The following is a 21,507-nucleotide window of genomic DNA, read 5'->3' on the forward strand; positions in this document are numbered from 1 at the left end:
GGTCCCTGTAAAATAGTTCCTTTCGGGAGTTTGGAGCCAGGCCAGGCACCGTCAGTGCATGGGATGAGAAGGGCAGGTTTGGAGCTCCTCTGTCTAGTGAGGATCCCAGTCTGCAGAGAAGGGTTGGCCTCCCCCTCTCCCATCAAGGCTTAAAGCAAGGAGGACCCTCCCGAATTTGGTTCCTTTTCCCCTAAGTATCCTTAGAGACAATCCACCCTGTGACTAGGTGACTAGGTGAAGGACTGAGGTCCAGAAAGGAGCTATCTTAAACCTCAATCCCATTTCCTAGTCTGCAGCCTTTGGCAGTTTCCCTCTCAGACAACTAGCCCTCTCCTTCCTCCCCATGAATACCTATGGCTTACAGGGATGGTTGTTGCTTTCCCTAAAGAAATTCAGGGAGGGAGAACTGAGGGTCCTACATTTACATATATTTGCCTAAGAAGGGCTCAAGGCAGGTGCCTGGGCTCTGGCTAGAAGTAGGGGGGTTGAGGGGGGGATTGCTGACAGTTGCTGTAAACAGCAGGTTACAGTAGTGGCCAGCGTCTATTGGTTTGTCCTTAGCCAAAAGGCAGGAAACCAATAGACACTGGCCACTATTATTAACCCCAAAGAGTCCTGGGTCCCTTTTACCTGGGCTGGAATGGCTCTTAGCTGTTCCTGGGTCCCAGACCCCTTTGAGAAGCTGACAAAAACAATTGGCTCACTTCCTAGCAAAATTCTGGAAGTGCCCTTGATAGTTGCAGGAGTCCTAGAAGCCTGTGATCTCTAGACTGAGTATCCCTAATTTGTATATTTCCCCTTTGTTTCTGTGACCCACCCCCTCCCTAAATGCCTGCCTCAGTTTTTGCCCTCCCTGAGTTCTCTTGCTTGGAAATCAAGAAGTTATTCCCTAAGTATAACCCCCACGATTCTCGGCAAGGTTCCTTTTCTTCTTTTCTTTGCTAGAGCAGGTACCTGGCAGAGGCCTTGCTGCTTATGTTGAGCTCCTGTTTGGTTCTCCTGCAGACACCAGAAGAACGGCTGTTAACTGAAGCCTCGTCTATATTGCCCAATTACTCGACTGATTCCTGGGGAGGCGGGAGCTGGGGGTTATTGACAGCTGTGGAGGCCTGGCAGTAAGGGGGTCAGTTCCCGTCTTTAGTGGAAATTCGAGCAGGAAGCAAGTTACAATTGCTATCATAGTCATAATAATAACAATAATAATTTATTTAGCATATCATTAGATGTGTATTTACTGTCTTCCCTCTGCTTTTTTACAAGTGTCTCCTAAGGAATTCTCACAACACCCAAGGGAAACAATAATAAGCTAATTACCATCCTTTAGTTCCTTCTCCTCCTGTCCACAAAGCCCCCCTCTCAGAGATGGAGCGTTTACAGACCCCCTTCCTATGTTTTACACCTGCTTAACACATTCTCCCTCATTCCCAATTCTCCTCTCTCATTCCCAGTTCTTCCAACCTGCTTTTTTTTTTTTTTTTTTTTTTTTTTTGAGACGGAGTCTCGCTCTGTCGCTCAGGCTGGAGTGCAGTGGTGTGATCTCAGCTCACTGCAAGCTCCGCCTCCCGGGTTCACGCCATTCTCCTGCCTCAGCCTCCTGAGTACCTGGGACTACAGGCGCCCGCTACCACGCCGGCTAATTTTTTGTATTTTTAGTAAAGACAGGGTTTCATCGTGTTAGCCAGGATGGTCTTGATCTCCTGACCTCGTGATCCGCCCGCCTTGGCCTCCCAAAGTGCTGGGACTACAGGCGTGAGCCACCGCGCCCGGCCTTCCAACCTTCTTAAGGAAGTTTCCTCATAATTCAGAGGAGGAAAGTTTGGGGAGGGGAGTAGTTGAGGCCCTACAACTTGGTTGTAGTTGTTGTAAGTATTAATATTATTTCCCTGATATCACAGCAATATTTAGGGTAATGTAGGAGGAACCAAGTTCTCACTTATCGGGCTGCTCTTTTTACGGCAGAAACTGCCTACACAGGGTTTAGGTGCAGACTGGATTAGAGAGAGGATGTGTGCTGCCATGATGCCAAAACATCCGAGTTGAAAAACATTGGTAGGAAAGCGGCCAGTCCTGCAGATGTAACATCCACTCTGGTGGCCTTCAGGCTGTTCTGGTCAGATTGCAGAGATGCCAGTTGTCGCATATCTTATTGGCCTCTTTTGGCAATGGAAAGAAAGGAAGGAAGGAAAGGAGGGAGGGAGGGAAGAATACGTGTGTGTGTTTACACACATACATACATATTCAATATTCACACACACATTTTTTTCCTTAGTAAATAACCATGACAATAGTTATACTTTTTCAAATATTAATTTCTTTGCTCTTTCAAATATATATTTATATCTCCTCAGAGATTACAATTAAAACACAAACCAGGCCAGGCGTGGTGGCTCACGCCTGTAATCCCAGCACTTTGGGAGGCCGAGGCAGGTGGGTCATGATGTCAGGAGTTCGACACCAGCCTGGCCAAGATGGTGAAACCCCATTTCTACTAAAAATACAAAAATTAGCTGGGCGCGGTGGCAGGTGCCTGTAATCCCAGCTACTTGGGAGGCTGAGGCAGGAGAATTGCTTGAACCTGGGAGGCAGAGGTTGCAGTGAGGCAAGATTGCGCCACTGCACTCTAGCCTGGGTGACAGAGCAAGACTCTATCTCAAAAACAAAACAAAACAAAAAACAAAACACAAACCAGTCACGTGTGTTTGGATGACAGATTCTGGGTGGACTTTTGGACCAACTAAAAGACCCTCTAGAGTCCCAGTAATCTGCAGAGCACACTCTTAGTTACTCATTTCCTTGACCCCAACCCAGAGTGGAGACCTTTAGCTGCTTTCATGATTGTGTTGGTCAGAGACAGAGCTGCTTGGTCTCAGTCACTGAGACCTGGATGTCGCTGCTCAGACTACTCAGACACTAGTATCGCCTCTCTACCTCTTGCCCAAGTACATCATTGCTCTTGGGAGGATGCAAGTCTGCGCTGGAAGGTACAAGACCTAGGTAGAGTCAATATCAAGGTGAACTGAAAGTTAGAATTGTCTCATTGTCTCAGCTCCCTAAATCACAGATGGCCCAGTCGACATTCTTAGTAGGTCCCATGCCCATTTGGTGTCTTTCTGCTGTCCATACATTCTATGTGTGCCTCCTGAAAGGAAGAGGCCTGTGCTCTGGCCCTTTAAGAACCCCAGTCCTATCAAAATTTACTTGTCCTGAGTTCCAGACCATTCTTCTTTGTTGAAGAAGAAGCTAGATTGCAGGTTAGGAAACTTTCACCAATGTGTTGACATGCACATTCTCCCAGGCAACTGTGTGTTTTTGGTAGGGGTCTTCAGAAGCCACTGCCCAGATGGGGGGAAATATCTATAATAATGGAATTTTAGACCCATGTGGCAGGTGGCATAATACAAATTTGGGTGAGGGTGGTTTATGATTTTTCTTAAATCCTGTCATGAAGGCAGCCACCCATCCTGTCTGTGGGTAAGGCCAACCTTGGCCCAAACCTAAAATTTCCAGGCTGCATGGAGGGGTACAGGACTCTTTCTGCTTCTTTTATTGGCAGATCCTGAAAGATAAGATTAAGTTGGGAAAAAACAAGATTCACCCAGGTAAGAAAAAGATTATGCGCCGGGCGCAGTGGCTCATGCCTGTAATCCCAGCACTTTGGGAGGCCAAGGCAGGCGGATCACGAAGTCAGGAGATCGAGACCATCCTGGCCAACACGGTGAAACCCCATCTCTACTAAAAATACAAAAAATTCACTGGGCGTGGTGGCAGGCGTCTGTAGCCCCAGGTACTCAGGAGACTGAGGCAGGAGAATGGTGTAAACCCAGGAGGCAGAGCTTGCAGTGAGCCGAGATTGCGCCACTGCACTCCAGCCTGGGCAACAGGGCAAGACTCCATCTCAAAAAAAAAGAAAGAAAGAAAGAAAAAAGAAAAAGATTATGCATGAATTTATCAGGGTCTGGACCTCCGATTTGCTCTGACCATGGTGACCATTCATTCCATGGCTTAGTGCCAATTCATGAATGGTGTCCTGAAGCTCCCTCGGTACTCATAACTATAATAGTTTCCATTTCTAGAAGATTACTATATGCCAGTTGCTTTATACTGAATTTGATGAGGAAATCTATTCTCAGAAAGGTTAAGTCACCTGCCCAAGGTCACATCACTAGATCTGAACCCTGGCTGTGTGTTTCCCTATCTGCTAGGTTTTAATACTTTCAAACCATGCCTTATGGGTTAGATATACAGTAGATAATCATAGAAATGGAATGATTTTTTCCCCCTCTGGAATAGTTTTATATCCTCTGGACATACAGGGGGCCCCATGAAGTACTTCTACACTGGTTTCTATAGTGGCTGACCCAAATACACGTATATTATCAGAATTTCCATCCCCCTGATTTAAGTTTTACTGGCAGCCTCTGTGATTTTTCGGTGTGATAACTACCCTCACCACTTAGAGTCCACCCATTTCCCAGGACTAGAAATATACTCATAATTGCAGGCATCTGGTTTCTAGGGGAGTCCCTGAGTTCCCACTTCCTCAGGCAGAATCTAGCTTTCCCACAAGGATCAGGCAATGTGAAACTGAGAAGTATCTAGAGATTAATCTTCAGGGCCCCTCATCTCCCTAAGCATCCCCCCTAAGCACTACTTTTCTGATTCTATCCTTGTTTGATGAAGTATCCCAGTGGTGCTTTTGTATTTTAAAGGATGTGATCTGCAGAGGACTGTACTTAACACCATGTGCTTTAATGGTGGAACTTAAGGCATTTCTGTGGCAGGATAATTGGGGAGGGGGAAACAGATCCTTCCCAGGGGCTTTAAACTGAATCACTGCAAAAGGCTGATCCTGCATCTCATTATCCATTACATCAGATGAAAGCTACAAAATTGGATCCCTTTATTCTATTTGAAACTAAGCAGATAGTGGGCTGATTTCTCTGTTTTCACCTGGCTATTGGCATCATGCAGACACCCTTTCCAACTTCCTGCCCCATCTTGTTTCTGCCTCTCTTCCCTCAGGGGCAGGGTCCTTAAGGGAAACAGCTCCCCATGGTGTGTCTGCAGGGGCTCTGTGGAAAAGGTTGAGTTGTCAAATAAGGAGAAACCACAGCTAACACCCCCTACTCCCCCACCCCCCACCAACTCTGGAATGAAGATGGAGAGTTTTCTGTGCCTGGTTTGGTTCACAGAGACACATAGTCCATCATCTGATTTGCTACAAAGAGTATTCCTTCTCCCTGCCCCCCAGCATCCTTCAGTTTTTGCTTAGAGTCTCAGAGCTGGAAGGATCTTAGTGATAACCTAATCAAACCACTTCATTGTGAAGGAAGAGAAACTGAGGCTCAGACAGAGATCAGAACCCAGGTGTTCTGATCCCTGAACCAGTACTCTTCCCAGCACCATGCTGACTCTGGCTCTGTGTGTTTCAGCTGGATATTTTTGGAGTTGCTCCCTCCAAACCCCAGAATCCAAGCTTGCTCTCCACGGCAGGGAGAGTCACAAACCATCATAATAAGATGGACCCTTCTTCCTGGTTGTGGCCACTTTTTGGCACAAGCCTCATCACCATGCCCCATAATCCCACTGGAGCCATCTGTGATCTCTGCGATATTAGAGGTCCTCTCCCCTCTCCCTGCTTCTGTACCACATTACATATCAACTCACCTTAATCCATTTTCTAGAGCTGGCCAGGGCCCAGATAAGGGGCTGAAGGTCTTAGGACAGACAACAACGGGGTAAGGGGAGTTTTTGCCTCTAAATTCCCCACCTCCAGCCTCAGATGAGGAGAGAAAGAGGCTCTCTTGAATAAAAAAATTTCCTTAAGATCTTGTCAAGCCTTCTTCAAGCTTCAAGGGAGAAAACCTCTCTTATTGGATGAGTTTTATCTTACTGTCCAACGCTGAGGACTGGAGGCAAGGGATAGGGGTTTGAGCTTGGCTTGAAGAATCTGAATACACATAAGAAAGAATGTATCAGTGATGAGAGCTCTCAGACACTTGTGTTCTCTGAACATACCAGGTAAGTTCTCCTCCATCTGAGATGGCCAAGTTAACCTCACTGAGTTCTTTCCAGTTCCAAGATTCTGGTTAGAAACTTCCATTTCCCAGTGTTTGGTGGTCAGCCTAATCCTGGATTCCCCAGCCCATGCTCACTCAGTTTCCCAATGGGCCTTGGCTCCAGGAAACAGTTTTCAATCTCACGTTGGCTCTAAGCAGCTTCCCCATCCCTAAGAAACATAACAAAATTGAGCCAACTTAAGAATAGGATCCACCAGATGACTTAGTCTGACATGGGCACAATGGCAGCGGACTAGGAATCCAGAGTCATGGTGTCAGTTAAGGGCTGAATTGTGTCTCTGCAAGTTCCATTTCTTGAAGTCCTAACCCTCAGTAACTCAGAATGTGACTGTATTTGGAGATAGGCCCTTTAATGAGGTAATTAAGTTAAGGCAAGATTATATGGGTAGGCTCTAATTAAATATAACTGGTGTCCTTATAAGAAGAGATCAGCAGGCCAGGTGCGGTGGCTCACACCTGTAATCCCAGCACTTTGGGAGGCCGAGGTGGGCGGATCACCTGAGGTCAGGAGTTCGAGACCAGCCTGACCAACATGGTGAAACCCTGTCTCTACTAAAAATACAAAAATTAGCCAGGCGTGGTGGCTTGCACCTGTAATCTCAGCTACTTGGGAGGCTGAGGCAGGAGAATCGCTTGAACCTGGGAGGTGGAGGTTGCAGTGAGCTGAGATCGTGCCATTGCACTCCAGTCAGGGCAACAAGAGTGAAAATCCATCTCAAAAAAAAAAAAAAAAAGAGATTAGGACACAGACAAAGCAGAGGGAGACAACAGACATCTACAAGCCAAGGAGAGAGGCCAAGGTTAGCAGGCCAACCCTGCTAACACCTTGATCTTGGACTTCTAGCCTCCAGAACTATGAGAAAATAAATTTCTGTTGTTTAAGCTGTCCATGCTGTGGTACTTGTTATGGCAGTCCAAGCAAACTAATATGGTGTCTAAATGTGTCTCAGCCATTTACTCGCTGTGTGACCTTGGACAAGTCATTTAAAACTCTCCAAGCCTCAGTTTCCACATGAACTCTAAGGTCCCTTCAATATCTAACATTCTGTGATTCTATACAAAGAAAAAGCCTCAATTCACTATACAACTTTTACTTTCTTGCCAATGATAATAGTTTTAAGTTCCTGATACATACCAAATCTACAGTCATTTGCACAACCCTTCCCTTACCCTAAATGCCAGTGTAGATCCAGCTTTCAATGCAAACACACTTGGGTCCCTTGACTCTCAGATGCTGTTGCTTCTGCTGAATCTCACAAAAATTGGTTGAAGTGAGAACAGTTTAGTCAGTTGACTGGTTTTCCTGAGCACAGTGCTAAATAGCCCCACTGGTTTATCTCCATCTATTGATGGATCTTGTTTTAAAACTGTTGGATTCTGCCCATCCTTTTTGACTCAGTATCACTCCATGGCCATGTAATGCCTAGCCAACAACCTGATCCAGCCAGTTCCATCACCTTTATTCTTTTAATTGATTGGTAAGTTCACTCAGAAGAATCAACCCCAGACAATTGGCACAGCCTCTCTCGGGCCCAGAGGAAGCACCCCCAGGTTATGTCTAGAAGATGCCAAAACACCCATGTGGGCCAGTCGATTTAGGGAAAAATCAGTTCAACCTACAGCTGTAGCACAGGGTAAGCAAAGCAATGTTCCCTCATCAGCCTGCAGTGACTTGATGTCTGTGCATGGCTAGTGTTCTTTCCCCTTTTCGACAAGTTGACTTGGCAGAATGAAGAAATGGGTCTTCATATGGATATATGCACACACATACACGGTACCACACCACACCACACTTATTCCTGCCTTTTGGGGAGACAGAGCACTAATGATAGAGAACTTGTGCTGACAAGGGCAGGGGAAAGGCCTTGGGATGACTTATCCCAGGTACACATTTTTGTGAATGTGACTCAGGTTGTAGTTTTGTCAATATTTGGCCTATTTGATGGTATGTGAGGGAAAGAGTCAGCCAGACTTGGAGCCTGGCCATGTTAACTGGTCAGTAGTAAAAATGTCTCAAAGTGTATTTTCACACTTCTGGGCTTTTCTATTTGGTTCCAGAACCTGCATGTTTGTATCCCTGCATGTTTATATATGTTTGAGTGTTTGGGTTTGTATCTCTGTTTTCCTGCATGCCTGAGTTTGCTGATTTGTATGTGTATATTTGCATCTGCCTCTGAATGTTTGCATACGTTTGTACATAGCTGGTATATGGGCAGATGGGTTTACTTGTGTCTCTGTGCAATCTCCTTTTGGGTTTCTATATGCTATTACATGTGTCTGCATGTCTTTGGAGATCAGTAACTCCAAAGAGACTTCAGACATCTTTCAAATGCCTGGCGAGCCGAGGAAGAAATCTGATGCTGGAGAATGGCTTGGCAGGCCCTCAGCTCAGATTCCTTCTGGTTCACTCTGATTTTCGTCCAATATGAGGTCTGCAGTGTCTTCCAAGGATGCCTTCTGGCTGCCTCCACCACATTAGACCTCCAGGGTCCCCTCTCAGCCCATTTGTAATGGACCTAATGAGTAGAGGGGAGGAGCTGGGGGTGGCCTGGGATTTTAAGATAAAAATAAAAAAGGAAAGTTCATCCTTTTCTCCCCATTCTCATTTTCTATTATTGACATTCATCAGCCCTGAGCATGAGACAGAGGGGAGTTAGCCACTTAACATTTCTTTTTCTTTTTTTTTTTTCTTTTTTTGAGACGGAGTCTCGCTCTGTCGCCCAGGCTGGAGTGCAGTGGCCCGATCTGGCTCACTGCAAGCTCCGCCTCCCGGGTTCACGCCATTTTCCTGCCTCAGCCTCCCGAGTAGCTGGGACTACAGGCGCCCGCCACCATGGCCGGCTAATTTTTTTGTATTTTTAGTAGAGACGGGGTTTCACCGTGTTAGCCAGGATGGTCTGGATCTCCTGACCTCGTGATCCGTGATCCACCTGCCTCGGCCTCCCAAAGTGCTAGGATTACAGGCGTGAGCCACCGCGCCCGACCTCCGCTTAACATTTCTTAGATCTTTTTTACTTTTTAAAAACTAGGGAGGCTGAGGCAGGAGAATAGCTTGAACCCGGGGGGTGGAGGTTTCAGTGAGCTAAGATCGCGCCACGGCACTCCAGCCTGGGCGACAGAGTGAGACTCCGTCTCAAAAAAAAAAAAAAAAAAAAAAAAAATCTGAAGAGTTTTGCTAAGAAATTTTAGGTAGGTATTATAATCATATTGTGGTTATGTTATTAATAAACTTTAACTTTTAAAGGTATTCACTGAAATGTTTACTATGTAAGAAATTTTATGTCTGGAATTTGCTCCAAAATGTAAGAGGTACTGTTGGATAGGGAATAGATGAAATTAGACTGGCTGTAGGCTGATCATTGTTGAAGTGAAATGATGATTATATTACTAGTGTTTGATTATATTATTCTCTCTACTATTTTGTTTGGACTTTTCCATAAAAGAAAAGAATCCTAAAGCTGGGCATAGTGCCTGTAGTCCCAGCTACTCAGGAGACTGAGGCGAAAAGATTGCTTGAGCCCAGGAGTTTAAGGCCAGCCTGGGCAATATAGTGAGACTCCACCCCCAAATCTAAAAAAGAAACAGAAAGAAGGAAAGAAAAAAGAAAGAAAGAAAGAAAGAGAGAGAGAGAAAAAAGAAAGAAAGAAAAGAGAGAAAGAAAGAAAGACAGAAAGAAAAAGAATCATACTCAGACATCTCCTACTATTTCCCCACCAGACTCCTCATCCCGAGATGTAGCTGAGACTATCATTATTTCCCCCCATTATGTGGATGAGGAAGTGGAGGCTCTCACTGGGTAAATGATTTGCTTCAGGCAGCTAGGAGCAGAAAGCTTGGCTAGAATTCAGACAGACTGACTTCCTACCCAGGCTTCTTCTCATAGGATCCTGCATAAACATGAGCCTCATACAGCCATAAAATATAGAATTTGTGAATAAATACCTATCAGATTAATGAAAGAATTGAGACCCCAGTTGCTCATACATTTACACGGGGCTTACCTAGACAGGTATATGGGCACCCAAAGTTCTGCATTTGCATCTGCAGAGACACATCTACACCTCAGCTCATACAACGATGCTTTCCTTGGTTGTACACCTGTAGACCACTAATTTTTGAAAAGGTATGTTAGAAATGATGTATAGGAAAAAGAAAAAGAAGGGGACGAGACTGCTACCCTCAGGTGTGCCTGTTCTGTGTGCTCATGTGACAAGCTGGGCTATCTACCTGCTCTCAGTGGGAATGTACCAGCAGGAGACCTGGAAGGAAGGAGTATCCCTAACAGTGGATATATCCAGCCCAGAACTACAGACACATGGATAATTTGATGAGGAAGGAGAAACACTGGCAGGCTGATGCCTTGTACCAAGCAAAACTGTAACTTTGCATGCAGGAATACAAGATATTTTTTCTCTCAGATATAAATATCTTCAGATAAATACAAACATTATATATACTTCATAAATGGCTTGTGACTGGCACACATCCACCCTCCACAGGCATGTTTTGCAGCCATGTCTGTATAGAGAGGGATTCTGAGAGGGTGAGCATAGGTCTAGGAGTCAAAGGACAGGAGTTCTGCCCTACTGCCCACCAGTTGCTGATTGTGTCATCCTCAGCAAGTCACATCAACCCTCTTTGGCTCAGTTTCCCCTTCTGAAAAAAAAAGGTTGATATTAATAGTCAAGCTGCCCACCTCAAACAATGCTAAACATGTGAAAGCTATTTTATCTATAAATTTATATTTTACTCTATATATTCAAGCTAAACAATAATGAATAATGCACATATGACACACATAGCAAGTCTATCTATATCTATCTATCTTCTATCTATCTATGAGGCAGAAAAATTGAGTAACTTACCTAAGATAACACAATTCAAATACAGCATGAAATAGTGAAATGTTGATGGGTTTTGTAGTCAGAAGCACCACTAAAGAGCTAAAAGGGTGTCCAGTAATATTATTATAGTGGCTTCTGCTGGTTATCACAGTTGGTTAGCTCAGTGGTTCTTAAACTGTAGTCTAAGGATCCCTGGGGGTCCCAGAGACCCTTTGAGGAGCTCTGCAGGTCCTTCCTGCCTCGATTATATGTCTGCACATGAGGCTATGTACTTCAGATACTTCAACCAAAACAGCATATCAAAATAAACTGAATGCAGAAACAGATATGAGAATCTGTCTTCTATTAAGCTAGACATTAAAGAGATGCAAAAATGTGAAATAATGACATTCTTCACACTAAATTGTTTTGTTTGGGAAAATATAGTTTTGTCATAAAAGTTATTTTAACATATAATATTTATTACTTTTTAAACAATTTAAAAATGCTTTTAGTTTTAATTGTTAATAAGGTAGATATTGATAGGTGTAACCCATAGAAATAAGCAAAAGCTCCTTGAAACTCTAATAATTTTGTTTTTTGAGACGGAGTTTCACTCTTTTTGCCCAGGCTGGAGTGCAACGGCGTGCTCTCGGCTCACTGCAACCTCCGCCTCCTGGGTTCAAGTGATTCTCCTGCCTCAGCCTCCCAAGTAGCTGGGATTACAGTCTCCTGCCACCATGCCTGGTTAATTTTTTGTAGTTTTAGTAGAGACAGGGTTTCACCATGTTGGCCAGGATGGTCTCGATCTCTTGACCTCGTGATCCACCCGCTTCTTCGGCCTCCCAAATTGCTGGGATTACAGGCATGAGCCACCGTGCCTGGCCTGAAACTCCAATAATTTTTAAAAGTGTAAAGGGGTCCTGAGACCAAAAAGTTTGAGAACAACTGGGTTGGAGCCTGGTGTTGATGAGAACAAGAATCTGCCTAGGTGAGATCAAGCAAGGTAGCAAAGCCCAAGCTAATCTAGGTCCTGCTTGCCCTCGGCTGACACGACCCCCATACTCTCACCAGTGCTCCTTGCCTATCATGAGCAAAGAATTGGAGTGGTTCAGAACACCCATTCTGGGGCCAGGCAAATCTGACTGGAGTCGGGGCTCTGCCAGTGGAACACATCCGTATCCTCCCGAGGCTCACTCAGCTTCCTTTTGTGTCAAATAGGAATATAATAACTTCCTTACAGTGCTATTATAAGGCTTGAATGAGACAATGAATCTAGTCCAGTGCCTGGTATATAGCAAGCACTTAAGAAAATGCCTGATGATGTTACTAATAATAACAGATTGCACTCACCGAAAGCTTATTCTATTCCAAGCAAGAATCTAAGTGCTCATCATGCATTCATCCATTTAATCCTCTAATACCACTGTAAGGCAATTAACAATCCTAGGAGATAGTTATTTGGCAGTTGCTGCTATTGTGGAGTGGTTGTTTTCTAGGTCCTACCTATGGGCAAAATAGGATAGATTGGAGTGTTAAACAAATGTTTGTGGTTTTGATTAACCTTGACACAGAAGTGAGAGGGTTAAGTGAGAGATCTGATCTTCTAGAGATTAAGTGAGAGATCTGATCTTCTAGAGAGTCTTCTGACTCCTGCCTCATTCCTTTTTAGCCACCCCAGGCCTAAGGAGCCAAATTATGGGATCAAGAGTGAGACCTTAGGCCACATGGTCTCAGCAAAGAAGCAGGCCTTTTAGAGCAGTTTAAGGGCAAAAGGGGACAGCAAAAACCTCCGGCACCAGTGACATCAGTGGTAAGTCAAAGAACCCACTTCATAGATGCGCTGGTTGGGATGTCATTCTCTGTCATTCATCACCTCTACACACACACACACACACACACACTCTCTCTCTCTCTCTCTCACCATCACCTTCAGCAAAGTCACCTACCCATGCACATGTGAACAGAAAAAATAAAAAATAAGTATGTTAGGATCCTTGAATGTATGTGTCACGTACGTTTTGAGGATATGTCTCTCGGTAAATGTGTACAGAAAGGTCTGTGTGAAATTATAGACTGGAGAGAAGGATTCAGTCCAGTCTTCTCTCCCGACTAATTAGCAAAGATGCTATCACAAAATTCAGGCTCTTACCTCCTGTATCCTCCTTAGGTAAGGTTCCCCCAGACAAGAACAACATCCTGGGCTGGTCCAGGTCTGCCCAACCAGTGTGTGTGTGTGTGTGTGTGTGTGTGTGTGTGTGTGTGTGTGTGAGAGAGAGAGAGAGAGAGAGTAGGGAGTGGTAGGTAGGTAGTTTGCCTCTCAACATCATGGAAACTGGGTGGCAAAGCCACTGGGAGCATGAATCTGGGGCTCTTGGCCAACTGCTACTCTTCCAGGATAGAAGAGGAGGCAGGATCCCAGGCAGTGGCTGGATTTCAGGATGGAGCTGGAGGGAAGGGAATGAGGAAGGTTTACTCTTTTCTACCAGTTTTCAACTGTGGGCACCAGGACAAGGACCTTGGGATTATTCCAGTCTGGTGCCCTGGAGATATAAAGCGTGTTTTTGCTAGAGACAGGTCAACCAAGCAGAGTTCAAAGGCCTTGGGCCTGAATTATCTGAACTTGGACCCAAGTGGATTGACTAAAAAGGGGAAAAGACAGGCGACTGTCTACCTCGATTGGGTTTACAACACTCTCTATATATTCTACGGGTATGAGTGGAGGGAAAGAGGATGTGAGGGAGTAATTTTTTTGTTTCTTTTTTATTTTTTGAAAAACAGAGAAAAGAGGCCCTCCAATGTGCACAGTATGGAAACTGCCTTGATCTTCCTAATTTAGATTAGTGAATTCTGGGAGGGATTGGAGGGGCTTTCTTATTGCTCAGAAAATGACTTTGCAATTAAGGGAAGGGTCAGAAAGGGGTGATAAAAGAAATGGCCAGGTAGAGGTTAGAAAAGGACATCTGTCTATGGTCAGAATATGGATATGTTCAAAATCTAGAGCCCCCAAAAGCCCAACAGAGGACTGGGGTAGTTATCTAAATAGTTCATCACCAAACCCTTCAACCTTGGACTCCTTGCTTTTACCTGAAAAATGGATAATTGTCCCAGGCAGAGAAGAGACTAGTCCCTAGGGCCCAAGACTCAACTCATTCAATTCCAGGACCCTCTGCAGCTGGTAGAATGAAAGAAAAGTAACTGGGGAGGGGCCTAAAGGTTTGGCCTCAAAGGTATCTGGACGTTGGTGTATCAGAATAGGTCAGAGGCCAGAGGCCTTCCATTTGGGGGCTTTTTGACTGCTTGAGGTGGAGGGAGGGAGAAAGAGGAGGGTGTTGGGGGAGGGTCAGACAGGAACAGATGCTTTCAGATCTAAAGAAACAATTTGGGGGGTGGGCAGGATCAAACAGAGGAAGAGGAGGGGGAGGAGGGAGAAAGGAAAGAGAACAAAGGTATAGTGGAGATTGGAGCCTCTTCAGTGGAAGAGAGATGAAGGGGAATCCGGGTGAGATGGCCGAGCCAACATCTGCCCCGGCTATAAAATTTTGTTCTATTTGCTGCTGGCCCAGGGGGCACTCTGGAGTGGTCAGATCAGCCCCTGAGGTGGCCCGGATTGGAGGCTCAGCCAGGAACTTTTGAACCTCAGCTGTCCCTCCCAGACTGCCACCCACCACCTTTTGGTTCTTCCTCTGCTTTTACAGTTGGAAGGGAGTCCAAGGATTGGAACCAGTGCCACGACAGGAGGAAATATGGAACTTGGAAAGCAGCAGAAATGCTAGGCAGAGACTCTGAAATGGCCAAGAAAAGACAGACAGAGCTGGAGGCAGTCACATTCCAGGAAGGTTTGAAATTATCAGAGACTGAATCCTTGAGGGGAGGTTTCCAGCTGGGAGGCCCACATCACCCCATCACACCTGAGCTGGGTCAGGCAGGATGGGGATGAGGTGCAGAGGCCCAAGCAAGTGTGTATTATGAATATTCCTTGCCTCCCTCCCCCATTTTTTCCTTTCTCTAAACTGGCTGCCCTTCGGTTCCTCCAGCTAAAACTCAAGCCCCATTCGGTAACTTTATTTTCCAAAATCTATTCCAGCTGAATGGAAAGACTCCACATGTACAAAGTTACAAACACAATGGTACCACCCAAAGGGGCAGAGCCTCAAATAAGAGCCAGGCTATCACTGTGGTGGGGTGAGATCGCCTCAACAAGAACAGACCAGTTTGGAGGATTTCTCCCAAATGACTCACGCCCAGCTCTGTCCCTGCCCATCGGATTTGAGAAGTGTTTCCCCTTTTACAAAAGCCCTAAGCCTAACCTGACATCCAAGAAACAAAGGCCAGAAAACCGAAGAGGGCAATTCTCCCTATAACTGGGAGAGAAGGGGACATTCTTGGCTGGAATTCCTCTGATGGAGGGGATTGTTGGTTTGATGGCCTGGGATCCTTCAGGGCCTTCCTGAGTCCCGGGTCGAGAACGCTTCTACTGATAACTAGATCTCCCCTCTCCATCCCCACAAAGATCCTGAGAGGGTCCCATTTCCTGCTCTTGTACCTCGGAGAAAACTATCTTTTAATTTCTAAAGAAAATGAAATCTCATTATTTGGAGGTGGTAGCCGTAGGGTATGGGTCAAGGAGCGATTGAGGGTCCTCTCAATTTTCCACGAAAAAATGGAAGGTGAGATAGGAGGAAGAAAGGAGAGGCTGGGATCTAAAGGGCGAGACCCTCAGGCCGAGCGGAGTTCACCGCGCAGTGAACCCGCTCAGCCGGCCACGCATCCCGCGCTCCCCGCCCCGCGCCCCTATTGTCCTCCCAAGCCCGGGGTCGTGACCCAGCTGAAGGCGACACCGCGCCCAGGGCGGACGCGGCGTGGAACCCAGAGGAGGATCCTGGCTGCCGCTGGCCCCTGAAACTTCGTCTTTGCCCCGGCTGGCCCCATTTCGCGATCCTCAAGACCCCGGCCTCTGTGAGAAGGGGAGCTGGGACACCCCCACCCCATGAAGACAGTCACATTTTGCCCCATTCTCTCGCGGCCAGGCTTCCCGGGAAGCCAGAGCTCCAGAGTGGAATCTAGGGTTTGGCTATCTGGCAGTGCCTCCTGCACACTCGGTTCCAGGGTTTTTTTCTGCCTGGAAATTAAAATACTGTATACTTTCCTCTCCCGATCTTTGATGCTGGGAAAAGAGGGAGTCAGAAAGGAGGAGTGAGTAGAGGCGACACTTTTTTGGCTTCACTCATACCCCATCGAGGCAGGCAGAGCTGACCCTAGAGGATGCTGCCTATTCAGGAATCTGAAAATTGTTGATGGAGCCTGGAAATTTAAAATAGTCCCTTCCTCTTTATTAGGCTCTGTAACCCTATTCGCCCTCAAACATAGTCCGATATTCCCTACCCATCCTTGTCTTCCCTTCCTCCTGATTTATCCTTCAGGCCTGGCAGAAAGTGGAAGCAGGAAGATGAGGCTGCAGAGGCCCTTATCCCGGCAGGCCTGGATGTGGGCTCTGCTGGATTGGCCCTGCGTTCAAAGAGCTACAGAACTGACACCAGAGAGAAGAGAAGAAAAACCCGGAGGAGTGGAGGGAGAGCCAGGGGCTCCTGGCATTGGAGGGCTGATGAGCAAAGCTCCAGATCAGCTTTAGCTTCTTTCTGCTCCCCAAGCTCCAAAGGGGTCTGAGCTCCTTGAGCTGCGCAGGTTTTAAAATGTTCCAGGGCTCCTCACAGATCTGTAGCTCAGAGTTCACCGCCCCCATTTTTAATTATCAAGAGGCAGCTAAAACTTCAACACCCGGAGCAGCCACACGCTGCAGGAGAAAAATCAAAATGGGGCTGGCAATGCAGGGTGCAGAAAAAGCAGGCTGAGAAGGGTGGTCAGCTCTATCAAAAACATTGGTAACAGGCAAAGACTTTTTTTTTTTTTTAACAAATCCCCCAAATGTTTATTTTGGGCTCCTGCCCATCCAGATAAATCAAGCTAACAGATTAGGAAGTTCATAAAATTGTATTCTTAGGTAATGACATCCAGAGAGGTAATAAATATTCCCTCTGCTCTGGTGGCCGCTGGAATTCTGGTGTTCAGGGATCTTCCATCTCTCATTCCAAGCCTGAGAGGGGTCTCTTGGAAGGGGAACATTTAAATTAAAATTAGCTCTCCATAGGTGCAGTGCCAGATAGAAGCTGTGGAAAACCCGGAGCGGTGGTTTTGTGAGTGCAATAGCTTGCTCCCCCAGGACTGGGCAAAAGGCAGAGAAAAAGATGGTACAGTTGCTCCAGCTCACTGCTCCTCCCCGTCATAGCACCCTTGATCTTAAGGGCCCCTTTCAGAGTCAGTCTCCCCTAATCCTAGAAAAGCGGAGAAGGACACCCTGGCCCCAAGCTCCCAGCAAACCTTTTAATTGTTTTCACTTCCCTACAACTCCCCCCAACACACACACACACACACACACACACACACACACACACACACACACACACACACACCCCTAGCTGTGGGAAGCTGTCTCTGGATTTCAATCTGCCAAGTCCAAGCAGAAAGAAAACTGAAGCACAGATTGCAGAGAAAACTTTGTAGGAAACTTCACACAAACAGCAGCAAGAGACCCTCGGAAAGGCAAAGTGCCCCAGTCCTTTTCCCTCAGTCTCACTTTCTCAGACTCTCTCTTTTTTGAGCCAAATTTCTTTACTCCCCAGGTACACAGACTCAGCACAGGAACGTCTTTTTCTCCAAGCAGAACCCCTCCGCTTACAATTGGATTTCCCGCCTTCCCTGCCTAAGACCGGGAGTTGAGACAAAAATTGAGTGGCAAATAGAGTTTAAACTTTTGTGCTCCTCACCCCCAGAGCAGATCGAGTGCTAACTACTTACGTGTCAATGGGATCTTTGGCCTGTGGGGATCTCCTGGCGCTTGGAGAGAAGGAACCCTGGAAGATTGGTGTCGCCATTTCACCCGTCTTCTTTTTACTTAGCCATTGAAGAGAGAGGGATACAATGCACTTACAGGCATTCATGCGACTTGCCTCTCCCATTACTCTGGGCAAGAAATCCCCAGTCCTACAAAAGCAGTGGCATCCTATCTGGAGACCAGGGCTGAGCAAGGGCTGGCTTGGGAGGGTCAGAGATGGGGGTGGGGGAGAGGTCAGAGGCGCTGCCGAATATAAAGGCAATGGGAGAGAAAATGCTGTGTCCTCCCCGTGAACCTGGGCTGTGTCCTCCCCCCAGCCTTTCCCCACTGCTCAACCCAACTTAAATAAAAGCCCAGCCCTCAGCTTCCCAGTGAGGCTGTAGCAGCATCAGGCAGAGCAGCAGGGACCAAGACTGCTGGAGCTTGGGGCCCTCGGCCCAGACTGGCCCCCCACATCCCAACCCTGCCCTGCCATTCTGGGCGGCCAAGTCCAAGGCAAAGGAGAGCTTTCGGGAAAGGGGAGAAAATGGAGCCCACTGGAGGGAAGGCCAGAGGCCAAAATCTTCAAACTCAAATGTAAGGGATTTTAGTTTGGGTTCATTTGTCAAGAATTATGGATTTCTGATGTTTCCCCTTTTCAGACCAGAAAGAACAGAAGGAGACACATGCAGAATGACCATGTATGTGAGGGAAGAGGAAGGAGAAGAAACAGAAGACATAAAGAAGGGGAAATAAAATAAGTGTTCTGACCCTTTTATGCTGCTTTTCCTGAACTAGAGTGTCCCTTCTGCAATTTCAGGGAGAAACTTAGGAAATAAAATGTAGTAATTTTCCCCCTCCTCACTCTCATCTCTTCCACTTTTGGGAGGAGAGGGATAGACTCCCTGAAAGCCTCATGAGCAAACTTAGGAAAGAACCATGGATCTCAATTTACCCCTTCCCTGCTTTCCATCTTAGCTCCTTTACAGGCTTGAAAAGACACCCTGGTGCCCTTAGACCTTCCTTCCCTTTTCCCAAGCACAGCTAGAACCCCCTTTTTCTGTTCCAAGGGCAATCGCCTCAAGACGATAGGGGCTACAGTCAGATTTGGCCCCTAATTCACTTGATTACATAAAAAACTCCAGATAATTGTTGGCCTGCCTCCTCATACTGTAGGCAGCATGTTTTGTTGTCTCCAGGGTACCACTGAGGGAGGAAAAGTAGACCTAAAGGACTAAGAGACTCCCCCCAACACACACACGTGTGAGGGCATGCATACACACACACACACACACACACACACCAAGTAACAACCAGCAAGTGGTTCAAAAGGAAATAAATTCAAAGCACACCAATGTGATTTGTACAACTTAGTCCTGCTGTTGCCTTTCACTCCAGAATTTGGGGATAGGGGGAAGGGGTATCCCTGGCTTCCCTGCATACCCTAGATCTCTTCTCCCTCTGTCTTCTACTTCTAACTGCCTTTCTTCCTGAAATATGGATAAATCGTCCGAGAAGAAGGTCACCAACAGCCCTCCTCCCACCTTCTCCTAACAAACAAGCAAAAAATTAAGCAGGCCTTGCTAGGGCCTGGTTCTCAGGACCAGAATTATTTGGGAGCCTTTGGCTTGAATGTATTCAGGTAATCCAGGCAAGATTTTTTGTTTCTTTTTTAGCCCCAAGGAAACAAATTTATTTAATTAATTTATTTCTTTACCGCCAGAGAAACTTGTTCAGGCTATCCCCATACGCTGCCAGGACCTGGGAGGTTATAGGAAGAGAGGGTGGTCCTTGACTCTCCCTAAGTCTCTTCGCAACACCTGGCAGGTCCATAATAAAAGTTAAAGAATAAAAAGGTAAAAGTCTTTTATTATCTCCAGGCATCAGCCTTTGAGGCCTATCCATAACAAGGGTACCTCCCAGGCCTCTGGCCAGTCTTTTTTCCAAGCCTAAACAAACAGAGAAGGCATCCTGACAGGTGACTTTGCTGCTTCACCTCAAAACCTTCCTTCTTTTAAGAACTCAAATGTTGAGGGGATGGCTTCCTTAATCCCTCATCCCAAAAGAGCCCTAAAAGATGAAAGAAAACTATTCTCCTTCCCACTCCCTAAACTTGCCCCCTTGTCTACAAAGTAGGCACAGAGGAGGGAGAAGGGAAGAGAGAGAACAGACAAAAAGAAGAAACTGTACCTAACTATAGAAAAGTGAGACACTCCCCACCCTCAGCTCCACTGAAGTGCCCCCAGAGGAGTCTGGTCTCTCTGCAGACTCAGGGGGAAGGCAGGGGACTGGAGAAATCAGCCTTAATCTTCCACATCCCCTCTTCTGAAGATCCCATACCCCAACCCCCTTGCTTGTTCTTCTAAGGACATTGGAAGACTAATGGAGAGCTAAGATTTGTGTGTTTGTTTAAAGTAAACTTAGGCAACTATAGAGAAGATGGGATGTTACCAGGCCAGAGAGGGAGGGGGATAAAAAGAAACCATCAGACATTGACGTAAAACTAATTCACATCCACTGGTTTATTATTGATCACGGGGCATTTCACATCGACACTAAAATTCTTTATTGCAAGTTTTACAATAATCAAGTAAATTCAGTCCAAAAACACAATAACCACGATAGGGGTAGGGAGAGATTCTACCTATAGACTGCCTCTCTGAACTGAAAGTTCATTTTGATTTTCTTTTGGCTCCTCAAACTGAACAGCTCTGAGAGGCTCTCCAGATGCATTTAGCTTTGTCTGCTGTCTTCGCCCCCTCTCCTCCCACACCCCCCCCAACAATAATACAAAAGAACTTCATAGCTTTGTTCTCCTCAAAATGACTTCCCCCTCACTAACCTCCCCTGGTGCATTTTCAATGCAAAAGGCCTAAGGAAAGAGGGGGGAAGGAGGAGGAGGAGAAGGATGAGAATTGGCTTTAAAATTTCTTTCCTTTTTTCTTTTCCTCATTTCCCCTGAAATTCACCCAAACCAGACCATCACACCTTGCAATATATAATTTTTGCAGCTTTTTTTCTTAAAAAATAAATAACCCCCCAAAATGGCCTTTAAAAAAAAAACACCCAGCAGGTACCATGCTAAGACAACATCACATGCTTAAAAGGGTCCTTAACAGTGGGAGGGAGAGGAGGGCAGGGGGCTTGTTTGTTTATCTGTTTTGTCTGTTTGGAACTGACAAGGGACAAGGTGAGAGGAAGAGAGAAAAGAACCTATATATATATATATATATATATATTAAATTCTATAAATAAGAGTCAATTTGTGTGTGAGGGGAGGGTGGGGGCATGGGGTGGGGGCAGGGGTGTGAGTTATGTTTTATAACCTGGTAATGTCCTCTGCCCGTTGCTGCTCCGGCGGCGTGGCGCTCTGGGAGTGGTCTTCAGAAGTACCCGGGGTAGCTGCCGAAAGGGTGCTGGGCGCAGCGCCGGCCGGGGGTGCTGACCTGACTTTGGTGTTGGGGAGTCGGTGGTCCTTCTTCCATTTCATGCGACGGTTTTGGAACCAGATTTTGATCTGCCTCTCAGAGAGGCACAGCGAGTGGGCGATCTCGATCCTTCTCCTTCGGGTCAGGTAGCGGTTGTAATGAAACTCTTTCTCTAATTCCAGGACTTGCTGCCGGGTATAGGCTGTCCTCGAGCGCTTGGGTTCCCCTCCGTTATAATTGGGGTTCACTGGGGGGAGGGGAAAAGCAAATAGTGGGGTTCAGAGGCAGCAGACTCCCCGCCCCCC

At 46.3% G+C, this 21,507-nt stretch overlaps 1 protein-coding gene across 7 annotated transcripts in view; it reads right to left on the bottom strand.

The window, feature by feature from the left end:
• Nucleotides 1–20,316: 20,316 nt before the first annotated feature.
• HOXC4 (homeobox C4) overlaps nucleotides 20,317–21,507 on the bottom strand; it is a 61,063-nt gene continuing 59,872 nt past the window's right edge. For all 7 annotated transcript variants that reach the window (XM_063693934.1, XM_063693939.1, XM_063693938.1 and 4 more), the window contains one exon: nucleotides 20,317–21,449. In XM_063693934.1, the coding sequence (XP_063550004.1) occupies nucleotides 21,094–21,449 (356 nt within the window). In that variant the 3' untranslated portion in view covers nucleotides 20,317–21,093. The remainder of the gene's footprint in view (nucleotides 21,450–21,507) is intronic.

The sequence above is a fragment of the Gorilla gorilla genome, chromosome 10, assembly GCF_029281585.2.
Source record: "Gorilla gorilla gorilla isolate KB3781 chromosome 10, NHGRI_mGorGor1-v2.1_pri, whole genome shotgun sequence".
Lineage (NCBI taxonomy): Eukaryota > Metazoa > Chordata > Mammalia > Primates > Hominidae > Gorilla > Gorilla gorilla.